General features: G+C 43.0%; 1 protein-coding gene across 1 annotated transcript; it reads left to right on the top strand.

Moving 5' to 3' along the window:
• Positions 1-1029: 1029 nt before the first annotated feature.
• Positions 1030-23458, top strand: LOC115464731 (vomeronasal type-2 receptor 26-like). The gene is made up of 4 exons (XM_030195087.1): positions 1030-1812; positions 11901-12128; positions 17911-18037; positions 22563-23458. Exons 1-4 carry the CDS (start codon positions 1051-1053, stop codon positions 23456-23458), a joined length of 2013 nt encoding a protein of 670 aa, XP_030050947.1. The 5' UTR covers positions 1030-1050.
• Positions 23459-23838: the final 380 nt, after the last annotated feature.

Consider the following 23838-nt stretch of genomic DNA (forward strand, 5'->3'; position numbering starts at 1 on the left):
CCTAGATATGAGAATACTGATGACCTGCTTGCCCTCAGAGAATAGCATGTACATGTATAATTGATAGAATTTTTAAATTTAGGAATGTACCTGTGCACCTCATCCACTCATGCGCATGCCCACCACAATATACACATCATGAAATCATGGCAGGTACTTTTCTGCTACTTGATATTCTGTAAGTGATCAAGTTATTTGCATAAGTGACTAGGATAATAATATTTACACATGTTCTTGTTGTCTTCAGCAAGTTACTCTTTACAAAATTACCCCCAAAGTGTGGAAATGTACATACTGATTTCTGTGGGCCTAAATTTCTACAGATGCATCTTTTGCCTCTTCAGGAATACATTTGGAGATTGACAGAGATTGATGTGTAACTCCTGTTGAACCATTTATAAAGCACAACATCACATCTCAGCAGCCCCATTTCCTGGAACAGAGCAGGTGTTAGCCAAAGTCCTGTAAAACTAACATCTAAAAAAACTACTGTATGTGAAACTAACACCCACCCTTCAGTAGCAATTTTTTAGATACAGAAGCTGCAGGACAGGAACAAAGGTGGAGTGTTCCTGCCTTTAGAAGAAGTGAGTAAGTGAAGGGTCTGTGAGGTTTGAAGAGTTTGTAGAAAGTCCCAGGGTGGGGCTCTCACTTTAGTATTTCAGCAGCAGCACTGATAGAGGTCACTTGGGTGAAGGTTGGGGAAGATTTTATCCTTCTGTTTCATTTTTCTTTTTGTTTGACTTTAAGAAAAAGAAGTTAAAGGCATTAAAAATGAAAATGAATGAAAAAGAAAAAATAAAACATAAACATTTTTTGTGCACAGAAGTCTTTTGCTCTACTGTGTCTCCCTGACAGATTAGTACAGCTTTTCTGATACCTCATACCAGTTGGGTTTGTCATCCAAAATGGTTTTCTCCTCCTCTCTGTACAGTATAATTAAGTTCTAAAAATGTGATATGTGAATGAAATGTAATCTTATGACCAAAGATGGTGATGAATTCAATATTTTATTTTCAACAGATCAGTTACTTCTCAGGGAATCTTGTCATGAGCGATACAGTTAAGTTTCCTTATTTTTACCGGACTGTCCCCAGTGAGCTGCACCTTTGTGCTGGGATAGTCAAATTATTAAAGCATTTTGGCTGGACCTGGGTCGGTATCGTTGCATGCAGTAATGAAAACAGCATGCGGGCTGTGCAGATCCTGAAAGAAGGGATTGAGCAAAGTGGAGGTTGCATTGAATTCATAGAAACTTTCCATCAGTCCAGTTCACTTAGGTTTGGAAATTTAGATGATATTTTCAATGTCATCTTTACATCTTCAACTAAAGTGATTATTTTATATTGTAATAGAGACTACACAGAGCTTGTAAGACATACACCCATTTGGGAAGCACCTGGAAAGGTCTGGATAATCACAGCTGAATGGATATTTACCTCACCTTCATATGAGATTGATAGGAAAAACACCCTAGCTTTCACTGTGGGAAAGAAAAATATTCCAAGTTTTCATAAATTTGTTCGTGAGGTAAATCCTGCTCTATTTCCAAGTGATTCATCGATAGAAGCATGGTGGAAGGACCTGTGTAACAACCAGTGCCCCAAGAGCATCCAAAGATCCTGCAGCAGTGATGAAACATCTGACTACATCTTACACTGTGACATCATGTACTCTGGGGACAGCTATAATGTATACAATGCTGTGTATAGCCTGGCACATGCACTGCATGATATGATCACTTCTAATTCTGGAAATATCACCCTATGGAGTGGAGAAAGTGAGAGCATTTTGGATTTTTTACCATGGAAGGTAATATCCTTTGATGGAAGAATGTTATTTTCAGAAAGAAGTGATGTTCTATAAGTGTAGGATGTAGTGAAGTCAGTATACTCACATAGATGATTCCTGCCTGTCGTCAGACATGTGCACCAATTTGGAAGATTCAAGTGGAATATAAAGCATATCTAAAAAATTATGAGGGTAATATTAATTGCACAGTTTCTTTTAAATTGCTTTATATATAAATTACTTCCACAGCGGGTACATCTTTTCCAATTTATCAAATCATCTGCATCATATAACAGAAATGTTCCAGTTAAAATATTGCCCAACCATATAACATTGCCCCACTAGTATTAACAAATGGATAATCATTTTTTTCTACTTTATATCCCCTTTTGTCTTTTTCTTCCCCGTCAAGCTGCATTCTTCACCATGAAAGACCCCTTGTTCTTCCCTGCTTTATGTTTACACTACAAATCAAAGTTTAAAAGGAATAATTCATGAAAATTCACTGGGGAATAAATAAATCCAAACACCAATAGGACACCATAGAGTAGAAAATTCAAAGTCACAAATCAATAAACTTTCATAGATAAATCTTTTTTTTTCTTATTCATTTTCATGGGACTCATATAGACCATTAGATGATGTTTAGACTTCTACTGATCTATGTGAGTCCTATGAAAACAATTGAGCACTTAACAAAACATTTTTTCAAAGAAAGTTTATTGAGTTTTGACTTTGATTTTCTACTCTATGGGCTTCTATTGGTGGTAGGTTTACCCTATAGCAAAGCAATGATGTTAATATTCAAACCTCCTCCCCCCAATCAAACCTATCAGATAGCAATTCTTCTACATGGAAGCCTCTGAGTTTTAATATTCACATTGCGAATTTCCTTTTTAAATGCTGCTTTACAGATTTAACTGGAGACTCCATGCCTGTTGTGATAGCACCCATCACCCAAAATGGAGCCCATGTTTGTTGAAACACTCTCCAATGATGGGGAAAGGGGACTTGTTCTTCAACCTGATCCTTTCAAATTGCAGCATCTGTAACAACTGGAAAGACAATGATCAAGTATTTGATATCACATTCATTGTTGGTTTAACCATGAATTGATAATAAGTGTGACTGTTGGCCAGACTGGATGGACCATTCAGTTCTTTATTTGCTGTCATTTACTATGTTACTGTGCTACTCATTTTTGTTTTGAGTAACTGAGGGGAATTACTGTGTAAGCCAATTTACCAACATGCACTTCCTGCCAAAGAGAAGCAACTTTTTAAGGAGTAATTTCTCCTCCTTACTCAAACTAGGTACCATCTCCAAACCATGAAATAATTGTACTAATGGGCCTTTTGATACATTAAAACATACAATTGGACCATGTAATAGGCCAGAAACCTCCAATACATGAGCCTCTTCCTAAGTTCAGAACAAATATCCCAGGAAGACCTGATCTTGTAAGCATGTAAAATATTGCCCAAGTTCAGCAATCCTGGCTCAATAAGCTTGCTTTGGGGAGATATAGACACAAAACAGAAACTTGTTCTTGTAAAAATAGTAAGTAAATCACACTTTTAATATTTTTTTATTAACAATCTAATAGCAGCCCAGGATACTTCTCTTTCCCCAGCAAAGTTGTGTGTCCATTGTGCCACCACATGCTCTTAGTCCTTTGGTGGATCAAAGCTTCTTACCACTTTGTAAAGAAAGGAGTTATTCACCTTAGATTCTCATGCCAAAAGAAAGGTTTTAGACATCTCCTTACCCTTCTTGTATTTTTACTGGAGACAATCAGAAGATGTTGTACCTTCAAGTGATAATAAACCAACAGTTCGCACATGGACCTCTTCCACCCCTGTAAAAAGTCTCCCAGAGGCTTACACTTCCCCAAGTAACAATTCCCTTTATCACTAACTTCCTTCTGAATGTCCACCTCTCTAGATTAAACCTTAAAAGTCTGAGCTCAAAACCAAGATTTGCCATCAACGGAATCAATGGCATGATCCGGGGACTAATCTCCCTGCATCTATCCACCTGACAGGTCAAATGCCTTTTCACTTCTTTATTCATTAAGGACCAAATTCTTTAAATTGATTCTTAAAAATTGGCACTAGAAAAAAGCACGCTAGTGTGATTCTGTAAAACTCACCTAAAGTTCAGCATATGTTATAGAATATATGTAGTGGCCATTCCTGTGACAAAACATTAGGTGCAACCCTTTAGACCAACTAAAACATGACCTAAATGTCTGCACCAAGCGGGTGTATTCTATAACAGTACGTGTACTTTTTAGAAGCGCCCATGACCACCCATTCCATGCTCATGACAACGCCCCCTTTTCAGCTCCATTAAAATTCACACGTAATCATGTAATCATTGGTCAAAAACGTCCTTTTTTTCTTTTTTTAATTTCCTTCCTTGAGTTTTAATATTTATTTAAAATTAAAACTGTTCATTCAATCATTTGACTTTTGTTTATTGGCACAATGTCCTCTTTTTAAAAAAATACTTTTCTCTTTCCTCTTGTCTAGCTTCAATATAGTTTATTATCAAACTTCAGTATAGCAGTCTTATTAGCGCAAATGTTACAATGATAGTGACACTTATCTTTAGATCCTGACAGGCACCCGTTTTGCCATTGCTTCTTCTGGGGATCCTTTAGACGGTCACCAAAAACATAGAGAAAGAAATTATGTACCCAGTATTATAAATCTAAACTCTTCATCTTACAAATTCCTCCGGCATGCCTTACTCACAATGCTTGCATACTCATCGTTACTAGACTGCTGAAGAATTAAGGTAAAATGGCGGTGGCATCTTTTATATCCCATACTTCCACCTATACCCATTCATCATTAACCAGATGTGGGAAACTTCGCTTCAAAACAACTTTATTGCAAAAAACAATTCCAGTTGATATCGATGTTTAAACCCAGATTTTCTAAAGAACTCAATTGGGAAATCCATTCCAACTCCTGCTGTAGTAACAATCTATCTATATCATAATGTCTCATTGTTGGCAACGCTCTATCAATCACAAAACATTCTAATTCTTCAAATTCATGTGACTTTAAAGTGCAATGATGCACCAAATGAGTGGCAGGTTTCTTTTGTGAAATAGCTGAACAATGTTCATTGATCTATACATGTAGCGATCTGGTGGTTTTACCCACATATGTTTTATTACAGCTACATTGTAATACATATACTACATAAGTTGTGGTACAGGTGGTATTGAATTTCAATTGAAAACTCCTTCCAACCACCGGATTAATAAACTCCATGGTTTCAATCATGATGTTACAGATTTTACATCCTTGACAGCCATATTTAACATGTCCAGATCTATTCACAGTGTATTGACTCATATTGTCCTTGCTCCTCAATTGTGAAGAACTTATTAGTTCTTTTACATTTTTATTTCTAGCAAATGCCACTTGCAGTTGTTGTTAGGCAAAGACTGGATGTGTCTTCAAAATGTCCCAATTCTGTCGGATAATCTGACCCACGATTTCCCCGCCCATCGTGAACTGTATCACAAAAGTACTAATCTTCCTGTTTAGATCGCAATTGTCCATTTTGCAACACTAAAATGTGGTTGCTAAATTTAGCTTGCATGTATGCAGTCCATAATACTTTATTGGGATAACCACTTGTTAACAATTTTTACAAAATATTCTGAATTGACACCTAAAATAATTTTCTTCTGTACAGATTCTTCTAAAATGCAGAAACTGCGAAAACGGCTGACCATCCTTTACTACTACTATTTAACATTTCTAAAGCGCTACTAGGGTTATGCAGCGCTGTACAATTTAACATATGGCAACTGCAGTATTCCAGCAAGGTGCTTCTATCAGTAGGTTTTAAGTGGACATCAGTCACAAAACCTGTGTCCACCTGTCATACTTCTACATCTAAATATTGAATCTTGTTATAAGACTGGAACACTGTAAATTAAATGGCAGAATGGCAAGTATTCAACCATGTAATGAAACTTCTGAAACGTAATTCATCTCCCTGCCACAATACAAAAACATTGTTGATATAACAACGATTACCACTCGCTAAACAGGAAGTATTTCCAGGCTACCGCAGCAGCCCAGTGGTACTTCCCACACCTAGCACGCCATCATATCCGGTGCTGCAAAAATATATTAATTTTTGTAGCACTGGAGTGTACGTGGTGTGTACCCGATGTTTATCGGGCAGGCACTGCCCGGTTACCTCCAGGTTAGCACGGGAGCCCTTACTACCACCTCAATGGGTGGCAGTAAGCGCTCCCCCCACAATGGCCCACAGCTTTACTCGCCACATGGCCATTTCCTGTAGTAAAGAGAGACTTCCCTTTTACCCGCTGTGGTAAAAGGGGTCACAGCTTGGTAAAAGGGGCCCATAATTATCTATACACTAGCTCTACCCGGCCACGCATTGCTGTGGCTCAGTCTGGTTAAATGGAATAGAAAGAAAAGAGGAAGCGCACGTTTCTAATATGTTTAATTTCACAATGCTTGTGGGTATACAATATTTTTGTTGTTCCTTTGTGTGTGCAGAGATAGAGATTGTCTGGTTTGCCGACTGTAGAACATGCAACATATAATTGTCCATGTGAGAAGCAATCCGTGTGTAGATGTAAACGGGTGAATTGTAAAGATTGGCCCTGAGCTTTGTTGATGGTGATTGCAAACGCCAATCGAATTGGGAATTGCAATCTCTTAAATTGAAATGGTATATCTGTTGGAATCATAGGAATGCGAGGAATGAGGACATCTTGACCTTTGAAAGGTCCTGTCAAGATTGTTGCTTGTACGACATTGCTCATTAATTTTTTTACTGCAAGCCGCGTGCGGTTGCAAAGCTTTGGCTGGTTGATATTTCGCAACATGATAATTGGCACGCAGATTTTCAATTGCAGTACGTGCGGTGGCATCCCTGGCAGATCGAGTGAATTGAAAAATTCTGTTGGATAATTAACGGCTTCATCTGCTTCCAGAACATTGTTGACGGACTTGTATGTGAGTGGCTCGCTTTGAATGTTAGACTGAATAATAATTGTTCAGTTCGTAGACGTCTTTGTTCTTGGCCGCAAGAATAGCTCGTTCACTCAGCGAATCGTGATTCTTATAATTGGTTTGAATATTGGGAAATACTTTTTCAACCAATTGTTCTTTTGAGGTCACTAAATTGCAGAAGTTATGAGGCAATGAAATTCGTCCTGAGGTCAGATCAACCGGCACCTTTCCGTTCCCAATTTTCAGCAATTGATGTGAGAATATCTGAGTGGATTGATCGTTTTGCAGCTGGACATGCATATTTGTAGTTAAGTTTAACGTCTTTATGTGTTGCCACAAAGTAGAGTATTTTAGGCAAGCATTTATTTCGTCCGCTGGTGTTGATCGAGGAACTACAGGTAATGTTTGCCTGAAATCTCCTACAAGCAATATTAATGTGTTCTGAAATGGTCTGATGTTTCCACGCAAATCTTGCAATGATCGATCAAGAGCCTCAAGCGATTTTTTTCGCTGTGCTGTTTCCTCGGCACGTATTTGAGCCATTCTTTGTCTGTTTCGTTCGTTCGCTGATGCCTGTTCTTCCTCAGTTTGATTTGCAATTGTAGGTATATAAAAACACGCACGTATTGGAATGCAACGTTGTGTAGAAATTTGAAAGCAATCAGTGAAGAACTTTCGGAGATTTAAGCCACTCTCAGCCTGTCGCGTTGATTCTGTTGAGAATGAAGCAGATGTGAAGCTGCAGAACGCGATCGCCATGCTCGCAACCATGCATCGTCAAGTCTGGCTGCACGTCGCTCTGCTGCTTCTTCGGCACGTATTTGAGCCATTCTTTGTCTGTTTCACTCGTTTGCTGATGGCCGTTCTTCCTCAGTTTGATTTGCAATTACTCGTCGCACTGCTTCTGCTCCGCGAGTACGACAGCTGTGACATCTACTGTATATAATAGTAGGTATATAAAAACATGCGCATATTCGAATGCAAAGTTGTGTCCGAATTTGAAAGCAATCGGTGAAGAACTTTCGGAGATTTAAGATTTTGAACAAACGAACATTTACATTTTTATTTATATAGATTAAAATTTAGAGTAAACCTCACATAAAGATAAAAAGGCTGCAATGTGGTTATAGCAAACTGAAAAGAGAAGAGGAGGGGCATATCTAGGAAGGTGTATGAACCAACCTGATGACCACTGTTGTCTCACAATTATACAACCTTTTTGTATGTAACAATCGGAACATAAAAGATGATATTATTTGGAAGAAAAGAACATTTTTGATGTCACACGGGTAAAAAAATGTGTGCCAATGCAGCCACCGAACCATGATTACAATAAAGCTAGATGGTGTAATGTGACACAACCGAGAGACTTCATGAGTTATGCTACTTAAAAAAGCAAGCATTTTATATGATGGGAAACAAATTATCATTCCACTATCACAGATATAAAAGAGAGACAAAAAAACAAATTCTGATAGTGCAGCTGAACTAACATTTGTTTGTATTTGTTCTTCTCCAATCTGTGGCCAGACCACAGACTTGCTCTTTCTCTACTTGTTCCTGCATCTTCCTCTTCCATCCTTAATCTGTTTATATCAACACAAATTTTATGTTCATGTTTACCAGTTGTGCACATTTAGGATATAAGTCGTTTTGGTGGGTGGTAACCTGGGCTGAGTAGTCCAAGAATATTAGCTCCCAATAATGCGAGAGGCCATGGTGACAATTTGCAAAAGGCAGCCACAAGGGGCAGGAGTGAGTGCGCTTTGTTCCTGCCCACATTGCCTCCACTGGACCACCAGGAATACAGGTAGTCCCGAGAGACCCTACCCAGACCTGGGGAGGGGGGTTGAGGGTTTATTTGGGGGAGGGCTTGTAGCTTCAAATGGCAGTGGCTTGTGGGAGGTGGAGGGAATATAGCAGGCAGTTTCTGGGGCTTTTAGGGAGGGGGGTTTAAAAAAAAAGGTTATTCAGGTCCCTGCCGATATTCAGCCAGGGCCCACATAATTGTCTTATTAGGGCCCTGGCTAAATATTGGTGAGGACCAGCAACAGCTCTGGCAGCTAGCCCCACAGAAATTATCCTTCAATAATCAGTGCCGGTGACTGGACATGGCTTGGCACTGAATATCAGGGTGATTATTTTTTCCAATGTTAAAATGATTTAAAATGAATAGTTTTGGCCAGTTGCATGTAATAGACTTGGTCCTCTATTTTTCACCTAATAACTCAATCTTAATAATGCATATCCATATTGTAATGACTCGTAATCCCTGCCTAAAGGTGACAGGCAGAGCAGGGAAAGTTCCAACCTGTATTACTCCCCCCCCCCCCCCCCCGCCCCAGCATAGGTTCTTGAAAGAGGTAGAAAACCCGGCATGGCTAGAGAAAGGGAAGGGACCCAGATAGATAGATCCTTGGCAAATTTGGAGGCAGTCCTTACAGACAGACCAGGATCCTGAATTAGCCCAGGCTCTCTGGCTGGCTAGGCAGTATAATATGGACACCACAGTGGCGTAGCCACAGGTGGGCCTGGGTGGGCAGGGGCCCACCCACATAGGGCTCAGGCCCACCCAACAGTAGTATACGTTTAGCGGTAGCTGGTGGGGATCCCAATCTCTGCCAGCTGAAGACTTCCCCCTGATGGTAACGAAAATGCTGCTTTCCACGATACTGGTACCTACGAGTGCTCAGTTTTCAGCGCATGTCTGCTGCAGACTGCCAAGGTGGAGAGAAGCATTTTTCCACCAGCTGAGATATTTTTTTGGTGCGGTGAAGAACACTTGGTGCCCACCCACTTCTTGCCCAGGCCCACCCAAAATCTGCTGTCTGGCTACGCCCCTGGGACACCAGCTGCAGCTAGGAGGTGGAGGGGCTCCCATGGGCTAAGAGGAAAGAGGAAGTGAAGAGACAGAGATGGAGTGGGCTGATCAGAGAGTGTCTCAAACTGTCCCAGAGACAGCAGTTATTGAAGAGGAGGAGAGAATGGAAGTATCTCCAGAGAGTGAGTGAAACCAGATGCTGGGAGCTTCAGTGGCTGGAAGAATTCTTTTTTTTTTTTTTTCTGTTTCACACAGTCCCTGTGAGAGGACTGGTGTCAGCTATAACCAAGGAGGGAGGTGATGAGCCCAGCTTAAGATACACTGTGGCTGTCTGTAAAAAATGTGAAAAGCTATTAACTAGTTTTAAACTGTGAAATGAACTTTAATTCAGGGGCGTAGCCAGACAACAGATTTTGGGTGGGCCTAGGCAAGAATTGGGTGGGCACCAAGTTTTCTCCCCCCCCCCCCCCCCCCAAAAAAAAAAATTATCTCAGCTGGTGGGAAAATGCTTCATTCCACCTTGGCAGCAGGCATGCACTGAAAACTGAGCATGCGCAGGTGCCAGTGTCATGGAGAGTAGCGTTTTTGTTACCATCAGGGGAAAATCTTCAGCTGGCAGAGCTTGGGATTCCCACCAGTTACCACTAAACAAGTGCTACTGTTGGGTGGGCCTGAGCCATAAATGGGTGGGCCCTGGCCCACCCAAGCCCACCTGTGGCTACGCCTCTGCTTTAATTGATAAGCATTAGCTGTGCTTTGGTTCCGTTTGTGTGCTTTGTCTTAGAGATAGGACTGTGCTCAGAGGAGGGAGACGTTTAAAGTAGTTTTCAAGCCTGGCTGAAGGGAAAAGCGTAAACAAACTGCTTATCTAAGAGCTTTACTGGGGAGGAAAAGGTGAAGTGTGCCTTCCTTTTTGTATTGCATAATAGAAGAACAAACAGACAAAGACAAGTACTGTGCACTACAGCAGAACTATTTCTACTAAGGATTACTGGGAGCTACTTTTGATAAGCAAGACTGAAATCCCGGACAGGATTTAAGATTGGAATTGCAGTGGTTGTTGTTGCTTGTTTTTCAGCAGCCCCCTCCTAAAAAACAAGAAGAGACTCCAACCAGACTTCTTACTAGCAGTTGTGACAAGGCAGGCCCCAGAGATTCCCCAGTGAAGCAGTTGAGCCCAGAACTATGGGTCCCAGAAGTCCTTGCAAGAATGAGTGAGAGTAGTCCTAAAAAGATGGAATGGATTCCCAGTCCCAGCAGAGGGAGTAATGGCTCGAGGCAGGGTGAGCCTGTTACTCCCTTCCCCACTAGAGGGCGAAGGAAGGATGAAGCTCAGTTTCTCTGGCTTCACCATCATCAGTATATAATTCCCCCCAGCTGTGAGAAGGGGAGTGCGGATGTCCTAGAGGCTCTCGGTCACCAGGGAGGAGGAGAGACGAAGGGAGAGAGAGATTCTGTGGAGTATGTGGAGGAAGGAAGTAGCCTGCCATTAGAGCTGCCCAAGGGAGAGGAGCCAGCTACCATAGAGTGGGAGAATTCAAAGGTTACTCTGCTCAGCACATGAAGGCAGTGGAGGAGGTCACACCAGGCGTGGTGCTGAGAGGTGGGAGAAACTGCCGTGAAAAGGCAGGTGATTTGTGGTATTGGTTTGATGTGCAAAGACTGTCCATGAAGATTTGTTCTGAACTATTGTGCTATATTGGAAGTTTGCTGAACTCTTACTAAACCCTTGTGAAGGAGGGGGAAGGGAAAGCTAATGCCCTAGTAGAAGACCTGAGGTCTTGATGAGCTGAGCGTTTGCTGAGGGATTTTGAGACCTAGACTGTACCTTTTTCTTTTGAGGATTATATTAGGAGGACTATACTTTTTTTTGAAGACTATATTATGATTTGGGGTGTGAAATTGCCTTGATAATAAAAGACTTTGGTCTGGAGTTCCCATATCAGCTGTATTCTGTCCTGGAACCCTGGGAGCCCCGCAGGCTTGCCAGCTCCGCCCAAGAGGAGGAAGCAGACCCCCCCCCCCCTTTACACAGTACAGCCAAGGGAGCCATTACAATATATATGTTTTGTATATAGATACTGCTCTAGCTATAAATATAGATAGATAACCATGTACATGTACCTGAAATAATTTTCCAGATAATATCCCTTACATCTTGTTGCTTTGCAATGAAGTTCATCCCTACAATGAGGAGCAGATTGTATGTGCTTGACATTAGGAGTGTATCCTTGCAGTCAGGTCAATAATATAAATGTTTTGTTTCCCATTAGCTTAATCATTATCTGAAGAACCTTCATTTTAAGAATGTTCTGGGTGAGGAGATCTTTTTTGATGAGAATGGTGACCTTGCCATTGGCTATAATATTATAAACAGTGACTTTCTACCCAATGGGACGCAGAGTAATGAAATTGCTGGAAATTATAACCCTTATGCTCCACCAGGGAATGGCTTTACCATCAATGAGAAGGCAGTTGTGTGGGAAGACATCTTCAGCCAGGTCAGATATAAGATAGAAACCACTGAACCATGCATATTTCACACATCCAGGGAATACCTGTAAACATTCTCAAAAATATAACAGGAAAAACTTGATTTATTTCAAATCTTCAGCTAATGATTCCATTACATTACAGACCTATATCCTACTTCTACACACAAAGAAATAATTTCGTAAAGGAACTTCATCACTCAAAGAATTCTCCAAATGGAGAGGGTCAAAAAAGACATTGTTTCCATGGCCAGGATAGGAAACATTAAAAAATTTTGACCGCAAAAGGAAATATATTTTCTCTTAAAGTAAGTTTTTTAAAAATTATAATTTTATCCTTTTCTGCCAAAAAAGTAATCAAGAGAGTGGCTCTAGTAGTAATAGTATCAGAAGATGTTTCTAAGAAATTAGTCAAATTAAAGTCACAACTCTCCAAGGTGTCAAAAGCTCCTTCCTCAAAATTAAGCACACTTTTTTTTTTTACTAGGAAGATGCAGCCTCATATGTCTACATGTCTTATATCAACCCTATATAGTGCCCTGTTGTAACCATATAAAGACCAATTTATCAAATGAATAAATACATGAGCTAAATTGTTATATTTCAAATGACTCCAGGGGCATAGCTAGACCTGATGTTTTGGGGGTCCCAGAGTTAACATGAGGGGGTGCTAGGCATATAGGTGTGAGTAGTGCTTGGTATACTCCTACATAATGCCTTAGAGTGCACTTGATAATGGATTTCTAAGTAAACAGTCTGTACTGCATCAACATAAACCACATTCACACTTATGGAAACCTTGCAAGTACTGACATTTTTAAATGAAGTTGCTTTATCTTATAACTTAGGGGCAGATGCATCAAGCAAACGTTAAAAAATCTAAATCGTTAAAGTCCCTAACGATTTTAAAAAAATGAAGAATGCACCAAAACAACAAGTCACACATGCTCGGATCGGTATTGAAACGTACAATGTATCAAAGAATCACAATACACGTTGGTAATCGGCCCCTAAAGCATGCGCAGAGCAGCCAATCGTTATGTTAGCTGCTCTGCGCATGCCACAAACAGCCAAAACACAAGCACATGGCTCCCAAATCAAAACAAAAATAAAAAAAGGTGGGAGGGGGGCAAAGGCGCTCGTGAGGAGCGTCCTGTATGGCCGTCCTAGCCCCCCCCCCCCCCGCCTGAGGTCGCCGTTTCCTCCCCCCCCCCCCCCCCCCCGCACGAAAAAACTCAAATTTTAGCAGCCCCGGGCCGGCCCTCCTCCCTTCCTGTGTCTTCTCCCACACTAGCTCCGCCTCCCGCCATGCTCCGGTCCTGTGCCCCACCCCCGCCGCCCCCCCTTTGGTCGTGGCTGCCGCTCCCCCCCTCCAACGACCCCCCCTTGCCTTACCGGCCCGTGCAGCGCCTCTCACCTCTACTGCACTGGCAAGAACAGCTGATCGGCGAGTCAGAAGGCCTCCTCAGACGTCCCTTCTTTCTTCCTGGGCCCGCCCTCCTCTGACGTAGGAAAACTACGTAGTTTACCTACGTCAGAGGAGGGCGGGCCCAGGAAGAGCGGCAGCCACGACCAAAGGGGGGGCGGCGGGGGCGGGGCACGGGACCGGAGCATGGCGGGAGGCGGAGCTAGTGTGGGAGAAGACACAGGAAGGGAGGAGGGCCGGCCCGGGGCTGGGGCTGCTAAAATTTGAGTTTTTTCGTGCGGGGGGGGGGGGGAGGAAACGGCGACCTCAGGCGGGTGGGGGGGCAAGGACGGCCATACAGGACGCTCCTCACGAGCGCCTTTGCCCCCTCCCGATTTTTTTTTTCTTTTGGTGCTGAGAGAGAGGGGAGCAGCAAGGACGCCCCTGACGCTCGTTTTCGCCCTCCTAGTTATTTTTTTAAATGCATTTCACTTTTAAACTTGTAGCTGACAGCCCTAACGAGAGGTACAGACCTCTCGTTAGATTTCCTGCCTTTTTCCTGCGTAAAGGCAATCGGAAAAAGTTAGTGCATCTCGTTTCAATGGGGTTTTTACACTAATTGCTCATCTCCATTCCGTTTTCGTTAGCTGCTAGCTTCCTCGGTAAAAGCCCTTTGATGCATGCAACGGATCAAAATTTCCTCGTTGGAGGGTCATTAAAAGCTCATTAAGCTTTAGTGCATCTGCCTCTTAAACTCTACTATTATAGCAGACTTGAGTAACATAGTAACATACATAGTAGATGACGGCAGAAAAAGACCTGCACGGTCCACCCAGTCTGCCCAACAAGATAAACTCACATGTGCCATTTTTTGTGTATACCTTACCTTGATTTGTACCTGTCTTTTTCAGGGCACAGACCGTATAAGTCTGCCCAGCACTATCCCCGCCTCCCAACCACCAGCCCAGCCTCCCACCACCAGCTCTGGCACAGACCGTATAAGTCTGCCCAGCACTATCCCCACCTCCCAACCACCAGCCCTGCCTCCCACCACCGGCTAAGCTTCTGGGGCAGCAAACTGAAGAGTAGCAAATCTCCTGGACCAGATAGTATTCATCCTAGAGTACTGATAGAACTAAAAAATGAGCTTACGGAGCTACTATTAGTGATATGCAATTTATCCTTAAAATCGAGTGTGGTACTGGAAGATTGGAGGGTGGTCAATCTAACACCCATTTTAAAAAAGGTTCCAGGGGAGACCCTACTACTACTATTTAGCATTTTTATAGACCGGTGAGTCTGACGTCGGTGCCAGCCAAAATGGTAGAGGCTATTATCAAAAACAAAATTACAGAGCAAGGACATGGATTACTGAGACCAAGTCAGCACGGCTTTTGTGTGGGGAAATCTTGCCTGACCAATTTACTTCAATTCTTTCAAGGAGTAAACAAACATGTGGACAAAGGGGAGCCAGTTGATATTGTGTATCTGGATTTTCAAAAGGCGTTTGACAAGGTACCTCATGAAAGGCTACAGAGGAAATTGAAGGGTCATGGGATAGGAGGAAATGTCCTATTGTGGATTAAAAACTGGTTGAAGGATAGGAAACAGAGAGTGGGGTTAAATTGGCAGTATTCACAATGGAGAAGGGTAGTTAGTGGGGTCCGTGTTAGGACCGTTGCTTTTTAATATATTTATAAATGATTTAGAGATGGGAGTAACTAGCGATGTAGTTAAATTTGCTGATGACACAAAGTTATTCAAAGCCGTTAACTCACGACAGGATTGTGAAAAATTACAAGAGGACCTTACGAGACTGGGAGACTGGGCGGCTAAATGGTAGATGACGTTTAATGTGAGCAAGTGCAAGGTGATGCATGTGGGAAAAAAGAACCCAAATTATAGCTACGTCATGCAAGGTTCCACATTAGGAGTTACAGACCAAGAAAGGGATCTGGGTGTTGTCGTCGATAATACACTGAAACCTTCTGCTCAGTGTGCTGCTGTGGCTCGGAAAGCGAATAGAATGTTGGGTATTATTAGGAAAACAGGTGTGAGGATGTTATAATGTCGCTGTATCGTTCCATGGTGCGACCGCACCTTCAGTATTGTGTTCAATTCTGGTCGCCGCATCTCAAGAAAGATATAGTGGAATTGGAAAAGGTGCAGCGAAGGGCGACTAAAATGATAGCGGGGATGGGACAACTTCCCTATGAAGAAAGACTAAGGAGGCTAGGGCTTTTCAGCTTGGAGAAGAGACAGCTGAGGGGAGACATGATACAGGTATATAAAATAATAAGTGGAGTGGAACAGGTGGATGTGAAGCGTCTGTTCAGGCTTCCAAAAATACTAGGACTAAGGGGCATGCGATGAAACTACAATGTAGTAAATTTAAAACAAATCGGTGTGGTCAACCTCTTTACGCACATCACACTATCCTGGAAAATAATTACTGCAGTGGCATATATCCTTCAACGTTACTTTATAACAAATATAAAATGCCTTATTAAGCTGTATTAATAAAATAAGTCTGCTTCTCTCTTCCTCTGGTTCTACTGCTTTATGAAGCTGATATTAACCAGTTCAAGTCCCTGGAGTTCCTGGCAGTGTACCTTCCAACCTTTCTCCTTATGACAGAGAAAGACCAGTGGAACGAGGTCGGCAGGGGGACGCCAACATTTAGGGGCACCAGAAATGGCATGCTGTGGGCCTGCATATCTTCCCCCTTCTCTCTATCCCTGCCCAGCATCTCCCTCATCTGCCCAGTCTAACTTTAAAATGTGTTTGGTTTTTTTTTCTTTCTAAACAGAGGGTTTCCAGCGTGAAAGCAATTCAAATATGCTGCCTTTGGCCTCATCAGCACTCTCTCCCTCTGCTGCTGCAGTCTGCCCAGGTGGAAACAGGACGTTATGTCAGAGGTGGGGTGGACTGCAGAAGAAAGAGAGTGCCGAGGAGGCTAAAGGCAGCATGTTTGAATCTCTCCTTGTTCTGCTTTAGGTTCTTTTGGGTATATCTCTGTCAGACATAGACTATAGAGGCGGTCAAAGGTTATTACATAAACTTTATTCAAGTAAGTAAAAAATAAATTATACATCACCGCTTGACTTGCAGACAACATCTATGTCAGCGACTGGGAGGTTCCGGTTGCAGTCAGACAGAGTCTCAGCGGGCACAATGGGCCTGGGCAACACTCCCAGTATGAAACCTTTATCTGTCTGCCCTTAGCTCCCATGTTTCATACTGACCAATAAACACGGACGCTCATCTCAGAAATGACCAAATCCAAGCCCTTTGGTTGTGGGAGGAGTCAGCATTCGTAGTGCACTGGTCCCCCTGACATGTCAGGACACCAACCGGGCATCCTAGGGGGCACGGCAGTGGACTTCAGAAATTGCTCCCAGGTACATAGCTCCCTTACCTTTTGTGCTGAGTCCCCCAACAACCCACTACCCACAACTGTACACCACTACCATAGCCCTTACAGGTGAAGGGGGGCACCTAGATGTGGGTACAGTGGGTTTCTGGTGGGTTTAGGAGGGCTCACATTTACCTCCACAAGTGTAACAGGTGGGGGGGGGGGTGTGGGCCTGGGTCCACCTGCCTGAAGTGCACTGCACCCACTAAAACTGCTCCAGGGACTTGCATACTGCTGTTATGGACCTGAGTATGACATTTGAGGCTGGCACAAAATATTTTTAAACTATTTTTTGAGGGTGGGAGGGGGTTAGTGACCACTGGGGGAGTAAGGGAAGGTCATCCCCAATTCCCTTTGGTGGTCATCTGGTCAGTTTGGGCACCTTTTCGTGGCTTGGTCGTAACAAAAAAAGGACCAAGTAAAGTCGTCCAAGTGCTCGTCAGGGATGCCCTTTCTTTTCAATTATGGGTCGAGGACGCCGGCTTTCGATTATGCCAATTTGGGCAACCCTGGGAGAAGGACGCCCATGTTCCGATTTGTGTTGAAAGATGGTCGTCCTTCTCTCGAAAATAAGCCTGTTGGTGAGGCAACAAGTTTAAACAAAGAGCTTATCTGTCTGAGTCTTATGAACATGGAAATTTCAAAGTTAATTAAGGAAACAGTGGTATTTCATTATTCTGTTTAAACAAGATATTAATGTTGAGGGTGAATAGCACAAGAACATTCCTGAACACATTTCCTCAGTGAACCTGAATGAATGATTCCAGGCCACACTTGTTTCATACTGCATCTATATTTCCAATCAAAATAGGGCTCATACGTCACCCCATATTCTACTGAATAGCTTGGTAATGAGACAAAAAAAAAGGATAGAAAAAGCTTGTGTTTATAAAGAAAATTTAAAGCTTGATCTGAAAAGTCAGAATCCAGTGTTTATCTCAACTTTCTCAGATTATTTTCTCAATCTTCAGGCACCTCCGCAGTCTGGATGCAGCCAGAGTTGCCTTCCTGGGTTCAGGAAATTAACCAGGGAAGGAAAGTCTATCTGCTGTTATGATTGTATTCCCTGTTCAGAAGGCGAGGTCTCCAACCAAACTGGTAAGTGATGCATTACAATGAGGCATACCCTTGGGCAGTGGTGTATTCTGGGTAGAGCCTGCCCTGGACTTACCTGGGCACTGCAATATTCAGAAGTGTAGTCCAGATAACTTTCTCATTAAGAGGATCTGCACGTGCTTCCCATGCGCTAAAAAAATACATTTTAATTTTTAGTGCTGGGGATTGTTTGGGTGCAGATAGGCGTGTTATGCGCAAATCGGTTATTGCAGCTATATTTCCACGCATCAACTAATTAGCGCTTAACAGGGAGCACTTACCACCTAGAAAATAGGTGATGGTAAGGGCTCCTGCACTATGGGCATGTGCTGATGGTGAAAGTTTAGTGTAAGCTGCTTTATGGGAACTCTGGATTTGAAAAGATAGGGCACAGGAGTAGCAGACAGAAGTCAAAATGATGGAAAAATTCTTTAGTTCTTCCCAGTGTTAAATGGAATTGTTACTCCTGACACCTATTGACAGTGCTTTTTTTGTAGAAAAAAAGGTGCCGGTACTCATTATGGGCGGGGTCACCACATATGGCTCCACCCCTATGATAGCCACACCCACATTAACCACACCCCCTATACCAGCCATGGCGCATATAAACAGACATCATTGAAAATATTACAGTACTATAGGAGAAAAAAATAACGTGATTTTTTTTCATTATAAATAATCTCTGTAAGCTCTTACAGCTCCAGTATACCCAGTGCAAAATAAGACAACCAATGTAAATTCTCAAATTGAACATATTACAAACACTAAAATGAAAATAAAATGATTTTTTTCTACCTTTGTTGTCTGGTGACTGTTTTTCTTTCCATATTGGTCCCAGTCTGTGATTCTCCTTTCCTTTGTTTTCGCTTAACTCTTCTGTGCCATTTGTCATTTTTGTCTCCTTTTTCTTTGCTTTCTTCAATATTTTTCAGGCTCTCTCTCTGTCCAGATTTAATTCATTCTTACTATCCATTCTTTAATTTCGTTCATCTACCTGTGGCTTTTCATCTTTTCCTCACCCTTGTTCTCCCCATGCCCCTTCCTCTTATTCTCCAGTCTTTCTCTATTCCCCTTTTCCATCCAGCAGCTCTGCTTTCTCTCCCCATCCTTCCAGTGTCTCCCCTATTTCTTTCTGCATTCTTCCATCCAGCGTCTTCCCTCTCTCTCTCCCCATCCTTCCATCTGTTTCCCCCTCTCTCTCCCCATCCTTCCATCTGTTTTCCCTCTCTCTCCCCATCCTTCCATCTGTTTTCCCTCTCTCTCTCCCGATCCTTCCATCTGTTTTTCCCTCTCTCTCCCCATCCTTCCATCTGTTTTTCCCTCTCTCTCCCCAATCCTTCCATCTGTTTTCCCCTCTCTCTCCCCAATCCTTCCATCTGTTTTCCCTCTCTCTCTCTCCCCATCCTTCCATCTGTTTTTCCCCTCTCTCCCCATCCTTCCATCTGTTTTTCCCTCTCTCTCCCCATCCTTCCATCTGTTTTTCCCTCTCTCTCCCCAATCCTTCCATCTGTTTTCCCCTCTCTCCCCAATCCTTCCATCTGTTTTCCCTCTCTCTCTCCCCATCCTTCCATCTGTTTTTCCCTCTCTCTCTCCCCATCCTTCCATCTGTTTTTCCCTCTCTCTCCCCAATCCTTCCATCTGTTTTCCCCTCTCTCTCCCCAATCCTTCCATCTGTTTTCCCCTCTCTCTCCCCAATCCTTCCCTCTGTTATTTTCCCTCTTCCTCTCTCTCCCCAATCCTTCCCTCTGTTGGTTTCCCTCTTTCTCTCTCCCCCCAATCCATCCCTCTGTTGGTTTCCCTCTTCCTCTTTCTCCCCAATCCTTCCCTCTGTTGGTTTCCCTCTTTCTCTCTCTCCCCAATCCTTCCCTCTGTTGGTTTCCCTCTTTCTCTCTCTCCCCAATCCTTCCCTCTGTTGGATTCCCTCTCCCTGCCAAGTTTCCCGCGAACGGCGCGAAGTCGTGACGCACGCGGCACCAGCCCCTATTTCTGGCTGCTGCTTCTTCTCCTGTTGTTGAGCAGCAGCGACCGCTACACAAAGAAAAAGAAGATTAAAAAAAAATTCAAACCTGGCTGAAACGCGGTACCCCGGCACTGTAGACAGCCATTAGGCATTGGCGGTTGCCCCGCAGCCGCTCCTCCTCTTGCCTCTACGTCACTGCCCCTGGAAGAAGACCCTGGAGGAGCGCAGTGACGTAGAGGCAAGAAGAGGAGCGGCTGCGGGGCAACAGCCAATGCCTAATGGCTGTCTACAGTGCCGGGGTACCGCGTTTCAGCCAGGTTTGAATTTTTTAAAAAATCTTTTTCTTTGTGTAGCGGCCGCTGCTGCTCAACAGGAGAAGCAGCAGTGGCTGGAAATGGGGGCTGGCACTGCGTGCGGGACATGGACTCACGGAGCGGGGGTAGCAAAAAAAAAAAAGGTGCCGGTACGCCGTACCGTTGCGTACCGGCACAAAAAAAGCACTGCCTATTGATATCAGTCAGAACTTTAGAACACCAAATGTTCTGTTGTTCAAGAAATCAAGGATTTGCAAACATAAGAACTTAAGAGTTGCCATACTGAGTTAGACCAAAGGTCTGTCATAACCTGGTATCCTATTTCCAACAGTTGTCAATCCAAAGTGACAAGTACATAGCAAAATCCAGGGGTGGACTGAGTGGTCTGGGACCCCCGCCTGGCTGTGGCCCGACACCCTCCATACTGCAACAGGCGACGCCCCCGCCATCCCGGTTCTTTCCTGCCTGCTCGCTGCCACTATTCCCCCACCCGCAGATGCAAATTTCAAAAACTGACATATTTCAATCACTATACTAATACATTTTTCAATTAGCTTTCAGAAGCCAAAACTTCTTTCCTCAGGTCAGGACAGTATACTGCTGTTAAGGTATTCTCTTCTGAAATGAGAAAGAAGGGTTGGGTCTCCAAACATTAGTCAAAAATGTATTAAAATGAGTCCAATAAAGATATCACCTTATTTCCATTTTCTATATTTATTAACACAGCTACTACATTACTTTATCCTAAACTAAAAATAATATCTATCTTATCATGTATTTCCACTATCCATGATGTATTGTAAGCCACATTGAGCCTGCAAAGAGGTGGGATAATGTGGGATACAAATGCAACAAATAAATAAATAAATAATTTTTTCCTACCTTTGTTGTCTGGCCGTTTACTTCTTCTAATTGTGTTTGTCCCAGTCTCTTATTTCATCTTTCCTCAATCTCTTCTTAACTCTTGTCAGTGTCTGCCTTTCTCCCCCCCCCCCCCCCCTTCTCTCTCTCTTTCTTTCTTTTTCTTTTTCTTCTCTCTATCCAACATCTGCATCCAGTGTCTGTCCCCCCTCTCCCTCTTTCCATCCAACGTCTGTCCTCCCTTCCATCTATCCGGCATCTGTTCCCCCTCCCCACTCCTCTCCGTACAGTGTCCCCCCCCCCCCCCCCCATCCAGTATCTCAGTCTTTTTTTTTCCAGCCCCGCCAACACCCAACTCCTCTTTTCCCACCCCACCAGACACCTCCACTGCCACTGGTGCACCAGGCTCCCCCCACTCCCACCCAATACCCCCTGCCACTGCCACCACTGCAGCTGCTGCTATTTCAGCAGTGGCGGCAAAAAAAACAGAAAAAAAGATCGCAGGCTGTGGGGCCGCACTGTTCCCACTCGCGGCTGACCGGCTCTGCCCCAGAACAAGAAATTCTGTCAGAGGAAGGGGGACTGGCAGCCGTGAGCAGGAACAGTGCAGCCCTGCAGCACAATCTTTTCTTTTTTTTCCTGTTTTTGCTGCCACTGCTGTAACGGCAGCAGCAGCAGTGGTGGCCGTGGCAGGAGGGTTTTGGGTGGGAGTGGGGAGAGCAGCGGGCATCTGGGCAGAGCCTTGGGGCCCCCCAGAACCTCTGGGCCCTAGGGCACTGCCCGGTTGCCCGAATGGTCAGTCCATACCTGGCAGAATTTCAAAAGTAGAAAGACTCCATGTCCCTTATTTCCAAGGTTAACCAGTGGCTTTCCCCAGCTCAACCTTAATAATGGTTTATGGACTTTTCCTCCCAGAATTTATCTAAACTTTTTCAAAACCCAGCTAACTACTTTTGTGACATCCTCCAGCAACATGTCTCAGAACCTAAACATGCATTTAATGAAAAATATATATATTTTTCCTATTTGATTTAAATGCACTAATTACTAATTTTATGGCATTTCCCATATTCTTTGTCATTTTTGAAAGAGTAAAAGACCATTTTATGCTTACCTATCATATCTCCCCTCTGCAGTTACTTCTCCAATCTGAAGAGCCCTAACCATTTTTAGACTTTTCTCATATGAGATTTGATCAATCATTTATTCACCTTTCTCTGCACCTACTCTAATAATGAAACACATCCACAATAATACTATACAATACTTGAGGTGTGATTGAAAAGGGTTTGGCCAATAGGGGGACCTTTTCTATAAAAGAACATAGGCATTCATGTATGTCCTGCAACAGATGTTATTTGTGAGATAATAAGACAATATTTTTCATTCTCAGATATGGATACCTGTATAACATGTCCAGAGGACCAATGGCCCAATCAGAAGAGAGATGCTTGTATCCCAAAAGTAATAACCTTCCTGTCCTATGAAGAGCCTTTGGGGATAACTTTGACTTTCATCATAATTTTCTTCTTTCTCAGCACTGCTGTTATTTTGGGAATCTTTATTAGCTACCAAGACACTCCAATAGTGAAAGCCAACAACCGAGACCTCAGTTACATTCTCCTCATCTCACTCATGCTCTGCTTCCTCTGTTCTTTGATATTCATTGGCCGTCCTGAAAAGATGACCTGTATTCTCCGACAGATTGTTTTTGGGATCATTTTTTCCATTTCACTCTCCTCTGTATTGGCAAAAACCATCACCGTGGTCATGGCCTTCCATGCCATCAAACCTGGGAACAAGCTCCGGAAATGGATGGGTTCCACGTTCTCAAACTCTATAGTCCTTTCCTGTTCCCTTCTTCAGGCTCTTCTCTGTCTCATCTGGTTGTGTACTGCTGCCCCATTCCCATATCTTAATATGAGATCAGAAACTGGAATAATATTAATTGAATGTAATGAAGGGTCTGTAGTTGCATTTTACTTTGTTCTGGGATATCTAGGATTTTTGTCTGGTATCAGCTTCATCATAGCTTTCCTAGCAAGAAATCTACCTGATAGTTTCAATGAGGCCAAGTACATCACCTTCAGCATGCTGGTGTTCTGCAGTGTCTGGGTCTCCTTCATCCCAACATATCTGAGCACCAAGGGCAAGTACATGGTGGCAGTGGAGATATTTGCTATCCTGGCTTCAAGTGCTGGACTTCTGGGCTGTATCTTTCTCCCTAAGTGCTACATTATTCTGCTGCAGCCTGAAAGGAACAGCAGAAAATACCTAACTAAAACCTGAAATGATTAAGATTGATGCAAATGATGGGTTAATTTATTATTGTTGTCTTTTGTTGGGCAAGTCCAAAGTGAATAATCTGGGTTTTTTTGCCAAAAATTGCATTGAGGCCATCCTAAATTTCACATAAGATGTCATACACAATTTGAACATAAAATTTAAGTAAATATAATGCTCAATAGCAATTTTGTCCGTGATTACTTATCAAGTAATATCAAACTCAAACATATCACCACCGTGGAAAGCTGTCTGTGGAGTACTTCAAAGATCACCATTATCACCAATACTCTTCAACATGATGATGATTCCACTGGCACAGTTCTTATCCAATAGAGGCCTTAACCCATTCATTTACGCAGACCACGTTACAATGTACATCCCCT

Source organism: Microcaecilia unicolor, chromosome 3, assembly GCF_901765095.1.
Source record: "Microcaecilia unicolor chromosome 3, aMicUni1.1, whole genome shotgun sequence".
In the NCBI taxonomy this organism is placed as follows: Eukaryota; Metazoa; Chordata; class Amphibia; order Gymnophiona; family Siphonopidae; genus Microcaecilia; species Microcaecilia unicolor.

What these genes read in the sequence shown, in the direction of transcription:
- LOC115464731 (XM_030195087.1), top strand. Translation starts at nt 1,051, where the DNA reads ATGAGCGATACAGTTAAGTTTCCTTATTTTTACCGGACTGTCCCCAGT. An exon ending in TGGATTTTTTACCATGGAAG is followed by an intron (nt 1,813 to 11,900) that starts GTAATATCCTTT and finishes GTTTCCCATTAG; the next exon opens with CTTAATCATTATCTGAAGAA. An exon ending in CGAGGTCTCCAACCAAACTG is followed by an intron (nt 18,038 to 22,562) that starts GTAAGTGATGCA and finishes TTTCATTCTCAG; the next exon opens with ATATGGATACCTGTATAACA.